The sequence below is a fragment of the Lipophrys pholis genome (assembly GCF_963383615.2).
Source record: "Lipophrys pholis genome assembly, chromosome: 14".
Taxonomy (NCBI): domain Eukaryota; kingdom Metazoa; phylum Chordata; class Actinopteri; order Blenniiformes; family Blenniidae; genus Lipophrys; species Lipophrys pholis.
In genome coordinates this window covers 23979339-23996382 of record NC_137633.1, presented here as the reverse complement: position 1 = coordinate 23996382, position 17044 = coordinate 23979339, and the positions used below count along the sequence as shown (strand labels likewise).

Genomic DNA, 17044 nt, shown 5'->3' with positions numbered 1-17044 from the left:
ACTGAATATATAAGCTGCATACTTGGCAGCTTTCACATCCTGACCTCTAAACTTTATTGATACCTCTAAACTTTATTTAAACCTTTAAACCTGCAGACATACAGAGAACAGGGATCATGGGAACATGGATGGATGGATGGATGGATGGATGGATGGATGGATGGATGGATGGATGGATGGATGGATGGATGGATGGATGGATGGATGATTTAAAAAAAATTAAACCTTTAGAATGAACAGCTTATAAATCGTGTAGCGACATGCAATGTGAGAATGAGAGTGAGTGACTGAGAGAATGAGAGAAGGTGACAGAATGAGTGAGTGAGTGAGTGAGTGAGTGAGTGAGTGAGTGAGTGAGTGAGTGAGTGAGTGAGTGAGTGAGTGAGTGAGTGAGTGAGTGAGTGAGTGTGACAATGAGAAAGTGAGAGGGCGAAAGAACGAGAGAGGGTGAGAGAATGAGTGAGATTGTGAGGGAGGGTGAGGGTGAGAGGGTAAGAGAGTGAGAGACAGGCCAGCAGAGAGTGTGATTCAGCTGATCAGATTACTGTGCTGAGGCTTCTGGCTGTGGCTGCCACCCAGCTGCTCACCTCATCTGCCCTCTGCTTCAGCTCTGCTGCACTTCCTGCAGGCAAACAGCCCCCCCTGCTGGTGCTGCAGACCAACAGCAGAGCAACTAGGAGGGGGCGGGGAGGGTGGAAACAGAAAAACCCCAGTGTTGATAACTTTTGAAGGAAGTCCTCTTCCAGCTCGGCTCTTTATAGGATGTTTGTCATTCCAAGTCAGGCCCTATCAAAGACCTCCTGATGCTTCAAGTGCCGGAGATCAGATCATACGGCGGCATCCTGCAGGGGGAACAGGCGGTGTGCTAAGTGTGGAGGACACCATGATGTGGTGCAATGTGAAGAGCTGACTTCTAAGTGTTGCAGTTGTGGAGGGAATCACATGGCTTCATTTAAAGCGTGTGCACATTTTCAGAAAGCAAAACAGGTTCAGGAGGTCAGACACCAGCATAAAATCATAAATTAAGGTAAATAAATAAAAGCCTCTAAGAAAGTGGAAAGGCCTGGAGCCTCAGGTCCTGGTGGGAGAGCGCCGGTGGTGCCTGGGCAGCAGCCTCCTCATGTTCTCTCGAAGCAGGAAATTGTGATCGACAGGGAGGCCCCCCCTTGCATTCATGGTTGATATTATTTATGGTGCTCGGGAAAGGAAATCAAGGTCAGATGTAATTAAGTTTGTGGCTGAGGCAGCAGAAACATTTCTTGGAGTGAAGAATGACTCCCCTCAGACACTTCCTGCTTATATGAGGTCAGGAAGTGGCAGTCCAGAAGTCCAGCAGCCGGTCTGACACAGAGGATGAGGAAGGTGAAGACAGAGATGATGGTGACTTCATTGAAGATATTCAGGTCGTTTGAATTTTTAGTCTGCATCTTTCAGTGGAATTGCAAGAAGTCTGATAGCTAAGAGACGGGAACTTAAGAAATTAGTTAGAGATTTTGATGATAAAGCAGATTTTTTATGTCTGATAATATCTCCAAAGGAGAATTTTTCAGCTTACCTTCACATTTATACACATTTTGATCCGGGGTGCCCAAACTTCCGATCCCCGCGCTAGATATTCTCCTTTGCTTTTTTTTTGGGGGGGGGGGGGTCTCAGGTTCACCATTGACAAGCTTTTCTCTTTTTCTGTTTTTTTCGCTTTTTTCTGTCGTCTTCTGCTCACAAATTTGTTTCCAAGTCTCAGATCTGAAAAACAAAATGATGTAAAACAATGCTGGTGAAACAGCCTATCAACCAAGGTTGGTGCAGCTATCTAATTAACTATATGTAAAATAAAGCCCATCCAACTGATCCAGTCATTTTTCAATTATAACAGCTTATCTTGTCATCGATGTGCTTACTTGTGTTACTGTTGGATTGGTTCTTTTCCTTCAGGGGGGAAGGGAGCAGTCACACGCCGTGCACTGTGTCTCCTCTTCATTTTGTTGAGGTGATCTTTAATAAGCAAGAAAGAAAATTGTTAGTTTCAGTTTAGCTATAGTCCTTTTTCTTAAATTACTGAAACTCCTCAGAGCGATAAAGTCTGGACAAATACCTGTTGACAGACTCTGAAAGGTCCAAATCCTCCAAGTGTATTTCATTATTTAAAGTCTTTTCTTCACTCAAGAAGACATCTTGTCCTCATTGCTCAGGTCAGACAAACAATGTTGGTTGGCCAAATGGTTGCTGTTGGACCTGGTGATGCTGGCTCAACGTGTTCATCATCGCTATCAGAGGTGCGACTGTTGCACGCCACCATGTGTTTGCCGGAAGATTTGACATTGGAAGGTAAACGATCATTAAAATCAACATCTTGCAAAAGCATAATGATAACTATTTCCACACACTGAGCAGCTGTTGTATTGGTCTGGTTGTTTAAAAGACTCAAAATCATCAGAGAGATCAAGTTTGGACAAATACCTGGTGACAGACTCTGAAAGGTCCAAATCCTCCAAGTCCTTTTCATTAGGTGAACCCTTTACTTCTCCAGTGAAGTCTTGTTGCACTGAGGACAACCTCCCTGGTTGATCGTCCTTTTTTTTTGTTTTGAAATGTTTATTTCAAATATCAAGGTACGAAACCAAAAAAAAAAGGAAAAAAAAAGAAAAACAACAACAAAGTTTTCCTCTCAAATAAATAAACAGTAAAATCAAGAAAAACATCGTCAGATGAGTATTTGAAAAGGAGTGAGAAGAAGTAAAACTTATTTACTCCCACCCCTTGTCCTAAAGTAAATAGTATAATTAACTTCCTTCCATCTCTTACATACATACACACACACACACACGCACACGCACGCACGCACACACACGCACGCACACACACACACACACACACACACACGCACACACACACACACACACACACACACACACACACACACACACACACACACACACACACACACACACACACACACACGTCCTGTGCAGTACATAGAATATATATATATATATATATATATATATATGTACATACACGTCCATTCATACATATCAACAGACAAACACAAACACCTATACCCACACACAAGCACACATAGTACACACATCATACATAACGCGTATGCTGTGAGTAAGACGTACTTAACATTCTATAATAGATGCACACCTAATTAAACAGTCATGCTAAATGCATTATTACATATAAACATACACACATAGCCTAATACCCTCATCCATTTACATCATCCTGAGACGTCACAAAATAATTAGAGTTTTGAATGTATGATGATTTGTGACATAAATGTAATTTGTCATTTATTAATTTCATTTATCATGGCAGCAATTTGTAATAAACCACAAACTGATATTCATCATATCAAAACTCGCATAATGCAAACTTGCAGGACTTATGGGTAGTGTAATATCTGTGAAGAAAGAGAGAAAGTTGCTTATCCGTCAATGTGTGTTAGAAGATATCCTGTAAACTCGTTATGTCAACAATCACATACCTATCCAATTGGCTTCTGTTGTGGCTTGTTCTTTCTTTGCCATTTTTCACTTCTTAGGGCAACTCATTCAGCTCTTTTTCCAGAGAGTTGGTTTTTTGTTTGTGGTCGTTGAGATCTTTCAAATACGTTGCTGCAACTCCCATCACATCTGTCGCCACAAATATACTGTAAAACACAAGAAAAAAGACAACCATTAGACCTGCTCAGTTTTATTTTTACAGTACCTTAGTAAATGTTATTGTGGTCTTCAACCTCCCTCTCATTTCATTTACATCCAAAATGACATGGTTCTACTAGAAACACTTATGACTCATAAAATGTATTCAACAACAATTTACATTCAAAATCTGGAGCACGTCATGGAGGATTATCCCTCTTTGGTTTCCATTCCTTCAAGCTGTGGTGGTAACGTCAGGTTTTTCATTTTTCTTTTTAAGTGTTGTCACTATAATCTGAAGCAAATATTTTTTTTAAATATATTATACATTTTTCACAGAAAATCGGCAACACACTCATAGTACTTACACACCGATATGATCTTTTGTGTTTCTCAAAAAGTTGCCTGTCTTGAGTGATTCTCAACCGTGGGCCCGCGGACCCCTAGTGGTCCGTGGTGTAATTGCAAGGGGTCCGTGACAATCAAACATCTCTTAAAAAAAGATCTTATGACAGGAGTCCTCAGTAGGCGGCCCGCGGAGGCCCATGAGCTGCACATCAACTTGAAATAAAGTGTGATTGTGGGTAAAACAATACGCTTCTCTTCCTTTTCAATGCTCAATGCTGCTCACCTCTGACGTCCACAGATTTCAACATCTCGACCCGCGAAACCCCACGTCATCCAACAGTGAGTCAGATTTTTAAAAAAGGAACAACCTGAACTGCAGCGTGAAAAAGTTGAGCAGGAAAAGCTTCAGTTCAACTCTGACTGGACTGAACAGTTTAGTTTTATATTGCCGGCCCATGCTTGAGCGGACCGGAGCCGTCAGCAAAGTGGATCATCACTTCAACTTTCTGCATGCAGCCAGATTTATTGCAGACTTCCTCCAAAATCCCACAGCCGCAAAACAGAAATTGAACACATAACGTGATACAAGCCCTCCGTGTCCACGATACGTCAGCATTGGCACAAGTGAGCGCAACGGAGCATCATCGCTTGATTCATACAACCTTGCCAAAGCTAAGAAACAATTTGCTGATGCTGAGTTAATTTAGATAAAATAAAATTTTGCTGATTGATCGTGTGGCACTGATGCAAAAACTTACCAAGGTTACTGTTATGTGAATCCAAAAAAACAGTCTCTATGCATGAAACCACAGGTTTGGTCAGAACTCAAAACTACTCGAATACTTCAACCTTTTGTGTGTCGGTTCATGTTTGACTCTGAAGAAATCCTCTGACAATCAGGCGTTAAGTGCAGGAGCACAGGACCTTGTATTAAAATGTGCACCTGTGTGTGCTACTAAATGTCTTTGTGTGACTGAAATACTTAACTTGCTAGTAAGTGTAAAGTCCTGAATGACAGAATCATTATGCTTTAAAACTCGAAGCCATTTTGTTCTGGGGAAAGAGGGAGGAGCAGTTTTTTCTGAGTGGTTTGCAATGTAGTTATTTTTTGATATTTGTGCCTAAACTATTTACGGATCTGTCAGGTTTCCAATCTGCCCCCCCCCCCCCCCCCAATGTTAAACTCACTCCTGCACCATTGGGCTTTATAACCTTTATAACCTCCTTTAGGATAGGAACCACTGGTGCATCCTTTACCAAAGGAGACCAGCTCATGCTGCCCCACAATTCCTTGCGGCGACCACATTTAGGGACCCGCTCGTCCAAGCGCTCAGGGAAACTCACGATGTCGTAAAAGTGATGCAGATCAGGACAGTGACCAGATAATATGCTGTGGCAGCTGTGTTTGCCACCCACAGAGGGACAGAGACAGATTATCCAAACACCATTCTTTTATTAAATTAAATGAAAACAAAAGACACACAGCCTGTTTCAGGCTCTCCTTCTGTGTCTGTGGGCGGCTCCTCCTTTATGGGCAGAGAGGTGATTAAGTGTGAATCAGGTGTGCTGCCTCGCCTCTCTGACACAAACGCCAGATTAAGGCCTCTGCCAAAACCAACTCCTGAATTTTGTAGATTTCAGTTTTAAGAATGACCACAACATTTCATACCAGTGTCATGATGGCGATGGATTTTAATGATCCACATCACAGACTGAAGGATTCAGTTTTATTGTCAGAACAGAATATCTTCAATTCCAACTCCTCATACACAACAAATATAATTTTCTTTTTTTTAAATCCAATGTTGGCTGCACACGCCTCATTGAAGGCTGGAAAGAAACATGAGACTCAAATACAAGATAAGAGCGGTGATGTTTGATTTCCCTGCAGCAGTCTGAAAGCAACAGTTTTCTCAGGTAACTTCAATCCAAGAACAAGAGACAGGAAATCGAAGAGAATATTCTCAAAACGGTGAGCGTTTGACCTCAATTCCTCCCCCTGGGTGATTTCCTCTGTCCGTCACGTGATGCTGAGCAGCGGCTCCACCAGCTTATTGTGGACGTGCATTAAACCTACAGAGGAAAAACAGAAACATCACAACATCAAATCTCTGTCTCAGCTCATCAATAATGAGTGGAATTATCAGGAAACTGTGGATTTCCACGGTGAATCTTAGGAAGCCTTCAGAACTCTTGCTCTTGGTAGTGCTGTAGTACAGTACAGTACATACTAGTGACGGAAACCCAACTCCTTTAGCTGACTCAAGGGTTCATAAGTTGTTCATCAAAGTGAACCTGAGTCATTTGCGCATGCACACCATTTACGCTAACCTGCTCATCAGGCTTCATCTACAGATCTGAGGGTGGATTCACACCAGATGGTTGTTCTATGACATCACTCAAAAACTGAGCACTGGGGGATCACTGGGGGATCGCTGGGGGATAGCCCATCAAAAATAAAAGAATAAACTAAACTGCATCTCTAAAATGAACGAAACATATTTGAATGAATTCTTGAATAAAAAAATAATAATTATTGAAAGAAGACAAAGGGGGAGATTCATTTCTCAAGCCATTCACATCCTAATGCCCCCCCCCCCCCCCCCCCCACACACACACACAGTAAATATAATAATGTAGGCCTATACTTGTTTGTTGTCAACAGTGTCCTCTTTGACTAAATTGAAAACTGAGAGAGAGAAAGAGAGAGAGAGAGAGAGAGAGAGAGAGAGAGAGAGAGAGAGAGAGAGATCTTACTTCTCACTTACAAAGCCCCTCCCCTCCCCCACCTCACAGAACTGCCCCAGCCCCACACTGCTTCCGAAAGTCTTCAATCTTTCCTTGTCTCCTCGGCCCCCCCACCAACAACCAAGCACTGAACCTGGGGAGACAGAGCTTTTTCTGCTGCTGCTGCTCCCACCCTCTTTCCCTGCAGGATCAGTCCGTGGTCTGGGACCCCTGCCCCCACCCATCTGCTGCCAGTGGATCTGTCTGCAGGGAGTTGAAATAAAATGAAGTTTTATTTTGGTTGTTTACATTTAACGATTGCATATTCCCTTCAAGAACACAACCAACAAAGGGTTTGGGCAGAAGCAATGCTTGTTTGTTTTTTTCAGCCCACCCTGTACATCACATCAACTCAACAAGAATAAATAAACAAACTTCTGCCACTAAGCTCACCTTCATCTATAACCTTCTGTAAATGTTTTTACAGTTAAGGAAATGTACTGCACTGACTATTCACATAAGAGTTGATCTGTTTGCTGAACTGAATAGAGAATCCCTCCCCCTTACCTGAACCACAGTTTGAATCCCTCCCCAAAATCTCTGGCTTTTTCGCTGTAAAAGTGCCTTAATATGACTGTTTTGTATTTCACGCTACACAATTAATATTGAATTAAATCCGCCCTTTCCTGTCCAGGTGTATCCTGCACTCGACAATAGTTAGCTGGGATTGGCTCCAGCAACCCTGAACAGGATAAAGCAACATAGAAGAGGGAGGGACGGACAGATGGACCGTCTCTCTTCCGGTCAAGCAGCTTGCAGACCTCTGTCCTGCAGTCTGGTTCAAAACGATCACTGTTGCAGCTCGTACCTTTGAAGTATTTGACAGTTTTCACTCGCAGCTCCAAGGTTGCGTCCTCATCGCAGATGAAAGTAGTGTGCGGATGTTGCTGGAAGGCTGAGACCGTCCACATGTGGTTCACTCCCTCCTCGATGGCTTTGTACAGAGCAAAGGCTTTGTGAGCACCTGTGATCAGAATCAGCACCTGAATACAACACAACAACATGTGGCTCAGCATGCTGAGCAAGCTTCGTATGGCACTTAACTCGCCACTTGCTAAATTGCTAAAAAGAAATATGCTGGCATACTTCTTTTTAGCTTGACGACGCCACTGCAATATTGTCACAGCAATGGCACATAGTCAACTGTGTTATTTAGTCACAAAGCCACCCAGGAAATACACAAACAAGTGAAGCATATTTATGTATCGTGATAAGCATTGACAGGTCTCATATTAGGAATCAAAACCAAATCATGAAACGCACAATGAGGCGACTTCAGTTCCTAAAATGAATGAGGACAAAAACCAAAAGGCCCTTTTCATTCAGCGACATCCTGTAGACCTATCCTGCATATTTTTATGCTTTGTTACTTAAGGGTATGCTCCATGTAATGTGCTTGTCAGATAGGTGTACACAATGGTGCATTAAATGGGTGCCTAATTTTTATTCAGTGAAACTAACCACGGCACAGCACCTGTAGAACTGTCTGTGGTGCTGAACACGGCAACAGCATTAAAAAAAATAAACAACTTACTGCCTTCATTGCACAACCCTAAATGTGGCCTGCCTCTCCAGGTTGGTAATGATGAAGCTTCTCATTTGCCTGTTAATGTCCAGACTTTCCAAATATCACCATAAACATGCATGGCAGCTCGGTGTGTCAGTCGATTTTGTGTCATAGTTGTGCGGAACCATGTCTTGAGAGTGGAAAATGTTGCCATGAGTTTTGTGCTGCCGCTCTGGTTGTGTGACGATAACAGACTTGGGTCTTTGTCACCCTGTGCTCGTCTGGCATTTTCAGTCCTACTGTGGATACCGTGTGTCGTACGTTCTCCACCACTGCGTCATCTCGAAGTGCTTCCATCTGCTTTCTCAGTAATTCGGCATACTTAAGGGCTCCCAGTGCGCTGCTTTGTCGTACTGTGTACTCCTGGCCACTGACTCACGCGGCTCGAAAAGTGCTTCACAGCACGGGAAGCCACAGGAGGTTTTAGCTGTCAGAGCCTGCTTACCTTGGTTCTGGTCTCCCCTCTCAAACTTCTGTCATCCTGCTCTAAAGTGTGAATGATTCGTCTGTAGGCACTACATAAATGCTTGATAGCGATGTTAACTACTGCGTCACAGCCAAACAATGACTCGTACAGCTCCTTGCGTTTCTCACGGATTACCATAGCTTTGTCCTGGACAAAGTTCATGGAGTTTGCAATTAGATTCACCTCACAGGCGAATCTGTGACTGTGACTTGAAGAACTAAGTCAAGTGAGTGGTTGACACAGTGGACGAACAGAGACTCGGGAAAGAGTTCTTTCAGTCGCCCCTGAAGACCAGAGACCAGACATATTACTCGCTCTGTGAAGACAATATCCCTAGAGACGTTCAATTGGGATGTTAACCCTAAGAAATACATCCTTGATGCACTTGAACAGTGTCTTCCCTGTCTCTTTGTCAGGAGCGATGTAACATCCACGGGAATCAGAATGAGTCACCATTCTCTCGTCCACATATTGCAGCTTCAATGAAAATCGTTCCATTGTACCGGCGTCCATGGCTGTGAGTCCAAAGTACGGACTATTTGCTGGACGAGATGCAATCTCACTGTGAATGGCGCAGGTGTACTGTTGAATTACTACATTCTGAATTGTGTCCGAGAGCCAGTTATCTCTCCTAACAATGGGTTTCTCATGCTGCTTGAATCTTTCTGTGGCTTTCTGTCAGTCTGTGAAGCCTCCCTTGACAAAACAGCTGCCTAACTGTACACCATCTTCACTGATTAGAACTTTCTCCACTGCTTTAACATAGCTGGAACAAACTACCTGATCACCAGCCTCAATGGAATGCAGCCATCTCTATTTGTGAACCCGCTTGCACTGAATGAGCAACAAATTTTTCAAAGAGTCTTCCAGGAAAACTGCAGCTAGTTGGGTGATGCGGTGAATCTGAAACTTTTCCATTTTGACTGTCCAAGTTGGCTTGAACCTCGGGGACACGGCTCCTGTCGACACACTCTGGGGAAGGTGCTGCGGCTTTGGTCATTTCAGGAGTGCTTGGACTGCACTGCGAGTCTGCATCTGCTAACTCTATGATGCTTACTCATCTTGTGTTGTGTTGAGGCATCCCAAAAAAGCCCCAAATCCGTTTTTGCGCCAGTCAGTGCTCAGTTAGCGAGGCTACATGATAGTGACAATACGTGAGACTTGACCTCGTGCGACTGGTTTGACACAAAATGAATAATGGCCATTAATGACAGCAACAAATTAGTTATCAGTGTTTCCAGTTCATTTTTCACATTTTATTTGATTTATGAGTTTTTGGGTAAATCCGTTTTTGGATGCTGCAGTACCCCAGCACCATGGGCTCACAGATCATCATGTCTCACTGACCTGTGATTCATCACCACAGAGGTTTATGACACAGCTAGAAGGATGGAAGTAGGAGTAGTACAGACATTTGTGTTTAAATTAGGGTGTTAAATGGAAAATTGTAAATGTAAAAACTGAAAAGGACTAACAAAGTGTCCAGTGATTGAGATTCTTCTCATCTATCAGACCTGTTTGATTGTGTTTGATGAAGTGTTTGATTCTGACCTCCTTGGCATCCATGACGGTTCCTACACCCACAGTCAGAGCCATGCTGGGTACTTTGGACAGGTCATTGCCAAAGAAGCAAGCGTTTGCCTCGATGGTGTCCTTCGCCAATGTCTTCACTCTGGTCCTGGAAACAAGGCTGGAACCGGGCTCATTGAACGCTATGTGACCATCAGGCCCGATACCTACAGCAAGGAAACAGCATGATATCGCAGAGCAGAGCCAATCCTCAGAGATCTGCAGGCTGTGTCTGACCTCCAACAAACAGCTCGATTCCTCCAGCTTCAGCTATCTTCTGCTCGTACGCCGCACACTCTGCCCCCAGGTTCTCTGCGTTCCCATCGAGGATGTGTGCATTCGCTGGATCAATGTCAATGTGCTTGAAGAAATTGTTCCACATGTAGGAGTGATAGCTCTCTGGATGAACTCGAGGTAGACCTGGAAAATGGAGAAATACCGGTTTTCTTGGTATCATTAAGAAATAGGATGAAAAAACAATTGTTACTGCCCAAGAAATGGTTCCTGCACAACATTTAATAGTTCTGCTGGCCTAAGCCGGGAGTGTTTAATTGTTTATTTTTTGGGGGATAATATACTATTTTTAAAATGAGATTTTAGCAGTATCTAATGCCACTGTTAGCCAACAGTTCACTGGGCTCTTCTTAAAACCAATACAAAACATAAGCATCCTCCACTTTTACTACCAGAGGGTGTCAAATACAGTAATGTGAGCCACTGGGTTAAACAGGCCCGCCAAGGTCAATTCTGGACTGAAGGATGACCTTAAAAAGTGTTACCACTGTCACTTACTGAAATATTTCTATAAAGTAGCTGCTGTTTGTCAGATATTTTCTGCAGTATTTACATAAGAGTGGAAAACACAGCAGCATTAGCTAGTCCACACTGGAAGATTATAAAAACACACTTATGGCCACAAAAAGCTACAAATAGAGAACTTTCTTTGCACCAGGGGACATCTTTGGAGATGTTTTTAATGCTATTTTGATGAATGTACACTTGTTTAATATATCCATACCTTGACGCAACAATCATAAAAATTGCTTTTCAAAAATAACAATCCAGATTCATCAATAATATAGAATTACTGACCCATATCAATTCCTCCATTCCCGTCTAAAACTGTTGAAAGATGTTAATTTTAGAATTACACGATTTTCTGACTCATAACTCCTTCGATGGGTTAGAGTCCGAACAGAGACTCCTAAAGTCTTTCTAAAGATGGTGGAACAATATCAGTCCTGGTTTTACTTGCTCTCACTGCTACATATAGATATGATGAAGACATATCAAAACTGTGTCAACAGTCAAGTGTCACCACAGTGGTGTAGCAGGAAAATACGTCATACGTAATATGTAGACGTCATCGGTGCACACCATGTTTTTGTTTATGTGAATGCTTTGGTCGGAGTTTCAGTCTTTCCAACTATAGAAAAGAGCATGGACGTCCTGCCTGGAGGTCTGCAGACACATGGAGCCTTATAGCGGCCTGGGCAGAGGATCCGTCCTACCTTTAGTGTAAGGACAAACTCTAGTGGTTAGCCCCAAACACATGACGGAGACAAGTGTCAACAGTCTGCGTTTGGACTCACAACATGTGATCTGATCACTCCAAATGCATGTTAATGCCAAGTGTAAACCGGCCCTTGGACAGCTCACAAAATACTGGTTTTGTTATATATCGCCACAGTTTAAGAGTCAAGAGACCAAATACCAGATTATAAATATAGAATACATTAAAAAAAAAAGTCAGTTTTTTCCAGAGAATATCTCCTCTGAATGTGGTGTAAAGCAAGTCAGTGAAAAGAGCAGTAATGAATATGAATCTTCCCTGCAGTGTGATGGACTGAGGTCATGTAAACAGTACACCTGTTGAGAGAGTGAGCATCAATGGCGTCACGTTGCTGGAAGGAAGACGGAGTCTCTCCTTTGACCTTTTGAGCTTGAAGCAGAGAAACAGGCCCCCTACAGGCCCCCTACAGCCACTCACCACAAGAACCAAACACTCATTCTGAAGGTTCAGACTCACCAACATATTCATCCATGTTGAATGTTTTCACATATTTAAATGAAATCTCTCCTCTCTTGTAGTACTCAATTAACTTCAAGTAGCAGCCACGAGGAGTGCTTCCTGAAAGAAAAGATCAGAGACTTAGGTTTAGGTGTGTGTGTGTGTGTGTGTGTGCGTGCGTGCGTGCGTGCGTGCGTGCGTGCGTGCGTGCGTGCGTGCGTGCGTGCGTGCGTGCGTGCGTGCGTGCGTGCGTGCGTGCGTGCGTGCGTGCGTGCGTGCGTGCGCGTGTGTGTGTGTGTGTGTGTGTGTGTGTGTGTGTGTGTGTTACCAGTGGGCAGTCCCAGACTGAAGTGTCTCTCTGCAGTGGGTTTGAACTGGATGATTCTGTTGCGGATGTATTTTGCTGCCCACTCACTGGCCTGCTCGTAGTCATCAAGGATAACCAGCTTCATAGCTTCAGCTCTAGTAGAAACACAGTGGCATTAATATTTACTTACTTTTCACAGTGGTCTTGGGAATAGAGAAAACAGAAATAGACAACACTTCTTGATAAGATTCATATAAGGACTATTTGTGCGGTGGATTGATGACGATGCTCTGAGTCGTATCTATTTATTGGACTTTGTATTATTGTGTACATATTCTGGTTTTTATTTTAACACACCGTTTTTAACTGGAAAATGTTTCTAATTTCTTCTGTAAATACCAGTGAAATGAAAATAAACAGAAAAAAAAACAAAAAACTAATTGAAAATATTCAGCTTTTGAAACTTTCATATATTTTAAAGTTATCACAGATAAACTGAAATCTTTAAACCTTTTTGTTGTTTTCATTTGTGATAATTATGTCTTATGGAAATGCTATTTTATCCAGGATCTATCTCCTTTGCAGCCGAACACATCAACTACTTTGGAGTGAGTTGACGAGGAGAAATCTTCTATACCACTTAAGGTGTTCAGAGTCGCAGGCCGCTGCAGCCGGTCCCAGGTTACTATTGCCGAGGGCAGAATGCACCCTGGACAAGTCGCCAGGACAAACACACACAGACAACTACACACACTCACACTCACACACTAAGTGGAGAGTGAGCGTCACTAATTAACCTCACATGCATGTTGTTAACTGGGAGGAAACCGAAGCACCCGGAGGAAACCCAGGGTGCACATGGGGAGAACGTGCAAACTCCACACTGAAAGGCCCGGCTGGTATTTGAACGCAGACCTTCTTGCTGTGAGGTGAGAGCACTAACCACTGTGCCACCGTGCCACCCCATACGATGAGAAATCCCGCAGACAAAATAAACTAAATGTATTTGTCTCATTCAGACTCAATGTCAGGGAAGTGCAGGAGGGACCCAAACACAGACTCACGGAGCTCCGTAAAATCAGGTTTATTGCACAGAATTCCAGGAAACACAGAGGACACAAGAGTAACATGTAGACAAGACAACAGAGGGAGAGGGGTTTAAATAAACAGGGAAATGGCGGACACAGGTGGAACTCGTAACGAAGGGAGCACACAGAGGGAGAAGGTCATAGGTTGATTGGGAACATGAGGTGAGCCACACAGGGGCAGACACAGAGACCTGACACTCATCTCATTAAGGCCCCGTTTACACGACAACGAATACAAGTGTATCCGCATAACTTTCTTCACTTTTGGGGGGTCCGTTTACACGGCACCGGTGTGCAGATCCACTGTCGTCACAAAGTTTTTACACCAGCTCCCAAGGTGGAACGATTCTTTTACGACCACGATTCCCCCCTGCAGAGACTGTCATACGATGCAGAGCACTCTTACTGTGCATGAGCATGTCTCCCCTCCCTTCCCGTTGAAAATAGTTCCTTCTGCTCATCCGCCTGTAAACAAACATGGCGGACCCATAGCGGTATGACTTGCGGTCCATATGCTAGTTTTCTAGTCCATATCAGTAGTTTTATAGTTGAGACTCTCCCGATAGCATCCGATTCATCATCAGTCCACACGGATGTTGGGTTCTCTCAATTTTGTTTACGTTTATAGCGTATTGTTCTCTGCACACGTGTCTGTGTGGTTTCATTACAAAAACAAGCAACAGCGCCCTCCCGTGGCCTGGCATACTAACTACATCATTGTCAGTGTGTCCGCTGCTGCAGTGTAAACGCACGCCTTTTTTTCTTTCTTTTTTTAAAGATTAGGTGTTGTCACGTGAAACGTTGCCATGTAAACGGGGCCTAATACAGTGATGCAGCCCTTATTTATTAGGCTAAAAGCCGGGGTGCCCAATAGGCAGACCTTCCAGGATTTCACAATATTGTGATCACAACTATTAATGCAAATTCAACCAATCCCTGTAACTTTTCCACAATTATGACGAGTCGCCACAAGAGTGTGATGTCAGAATTTTTTTTTCTATTTCTGCATTAATATCGGCATGTCGTCACGTTTACCAACAAAGATTATGGTTGAAGACAGAAAAAAAACCTGTTCCTAAATGTCTTACATAAGAGTGGGGGGTGACCTGTTCAGTGTTTTATGCATCCTTTAAGGCTGGATTATGCTTTCTGCATGAGTGCGATGCACAGAGTCAGCATGAGATAACATGAGTGGCTTTACGCTCGGCGTGGCGGCTGCTCTCAAACTGCAGAGGCAGTCTATTGCAAACACAGGTCTATCACATCATGGAACAAAGGAGTTGATTTGTGGGTACTGGGGGTCAGCAGGGACGAGTGGCAGCTGCCTCGGAATGTGTCAATTCCCAGTGGGGTGTGTATGCTGTATGTGTGCTTCCAATGAGACAGTGGATTGTGCGTTTATTGTTGTTTTTATTTTATGTTTTACATTCTGGATTTGCTGTGAGATTCTGTGAACTTTACCTTTTGAACTGTGAATATCTTTGGGGTTTTTCTGGCTGTGATGAAAGTCTTAAACAGATGAGATGAATGTACTTTAAAAGCATTTTATTCAGTGTTCCTGGTTGTCCTTTTGGATTGCCAACAGTTGCATTTCCTTTTGGATAAGTAAAGTATTTTATAACATATTTGGAGTTCTGGTAATCTCGATTGTCATGTTAAAGTGACGTAGAAGAACATATTAAGTGCTTTTGTTTTTCAGTCAAAGTATGTCATTAATTCAGAATGTTAATTACTCATTTCCTAAAACAATATTAAACTACTCTGAAAAACCATTCAGTGAAACTTTCCCTTCTTGCATTTTCATTGCAACAAACACCTAAAAAAAACCACAACTTTAATTGAAATATTCAAGAAAAGTTCCTGCAAAATGTCACAATCACAACAATCACAAAAAAAACCAAATCCCAGAGAGAATAATTTATCCTACAGAGACTAAAAATTCTTAAAAGTAACATTTCAGATTTATTTTTGAAACAGTTTTTTGTGAAAATGAAAAAAGGGCACATTTGAAGATTGACGACAATATCGTGGTTGCTTGCGGCTATCGTTAGCCACTGGCCGGCTAAAGGGGCGGGACTTCTGCTTTTGGTTTGAACCAATCAATGAGCCGCGTCTCTTCTTCCTCAAGCTTTTGTTAAATTCTGATCAGTGTTCGTTTCAGGGCAATAGGGCCCCCAAATGAGCAGTTGTTGTAGATGCGTGACATTGTCTAGGCAGTTGTCCGCTTTTAAAAGTGCAGTGTGAAAGCAAAGCAAATTGAACCCAGTCCAAAGACTATCCTGGTGTGAAAGCGGCCTAAACAGTTTCAGTCTGGTGGAAGCTTTGTTCTCCATCCATCCATCTTCTCCCACTTATCAGTTTCCGGGTCACGGGGGTGACAGTCTGAGCACCGTCACCCAGATCACATTGCACCTGATTAAGAACCTTTCCTGCAGGTGGAGAGCCCACGGGAAGGTGGCGCCCGGCGTGGGACACGAACCCATTACCTTGAGATTGTGAGTCTCATGCTTTGTTCAATATGTGGAAAATACAGTGTAATGTCAAGTCCTTTGTTTGTTACAGTTATGTGCCCTTTTTCATTCTCACAAATACAGTTAAAGTTAAAAAAAAAATCTGAAGCAGTGTTTTTATGAAAGTCTAGCCTCTGGAGGATGATCTAGTTTACATTTCAGGAGTCTAGGTACAAACGGACCTGGTCCAAAGTAGTCCAACTATTCAAAAAAAGAGTAAAAATGTGCCCTTTTTCATTTCCACAACTACAGCTGAAGTTTCACAAACTCTTTCGGTCAAATCTGTACTTTAATTCAGTCTGTCTGTAAAATACTTTCATACATCAGGGGCTAATGCTAACAGGCTAATCGAAACACTGAAGTCTATATGTCAGAGGAACTTTGGCCCAATACATGAAAAACAGTCCGTAACGTCTTTAAAGTGTGTCAGATGAAGTCAAACGAAGATAAATTGACGTGTTTACCTGCTGAAAAGTGAGAGCGAATGTCCGGTCAGGTGACGCAGCGCGTCACGAAGTATGGAATCCCGCAGAGTCCAAAATACATCAACTACGACTTCTATCAAGTCCTCTCCTACTGCGACGTCAACAATAAGAACGTCTGGAGGTAGTTGGAGTTAAATAAGCAGGAGCTTGTTTAGCAGGTGGAAGTTGCGTTTCACAAACACACCGCAAGTTGTAAAATGTGAAATAGCTGTTGTATTTGCAGTGTTGCTTTGTGATTTGTACATGAATCTCATGGTGT

The 17044-nt window shown here is 42.9% G+C and overlaps 1 protein-coding gene across 1 annotated transcript; it reads right to left on the bottom strand.

Moving 5' to 3' along the window:
* Positions 1-5430: 5430 nt before the first annotated feature.
* Positions 5431-16820, bottom strand: LOC308119352 (glucosamine-6-phosphate deaminase 2-like). Its single transcript, XM_080479303.1, has 7 exons — positions 16765-16820; positions 12724-12857; positions 12414-12515; positions 10622-10804; positions 10367-10551; positions 7591-7765; positions 5431-6068 (listed from the first exon to the last, which is right to left on the bottom strand). Exons 2-7 carry the CDS (start codon positions 12845-12847, stop codon positions 6016-6018), a joined length of 822 nt encoding a protein of 273 aa, XP_080335429.1. The 5' UTR covers positions 12848-12857; positions 16765-16820; the 3' UTR covers positions 5431-6015.
* Between the last annotated feature and the right edge of the window lie 224 nt (positions 16821-17044).

What these genes read in the sequence shown, in the direction of transcription:
- LOC308119352 (XM_080479303.1), bottom strand. Translation starts at nt 12,847, where the DNA reads ATGAAGCTGGTTATCCTTGATGACTACGAGCAGGCCAGTGAGTGGGCA. An exon ending in CAGTCTGGGACTGCCCACTG is followed by an intron (nt 12,516 to 12,723) that starts GTAACACACACA and finishes CTTTTCTTTCAG; the next exon opens with GAAGCACTCCTCGTGGCTGC. An exon ending in CAACATGGATGAATATGTTG is followed by an intron (nt 10,805 to 12,413) that starts GTGAGTCTGAAC and finishes TCCATTTTCCAG; the next exon opens with GTCTACCTCGAGTTCATCCA.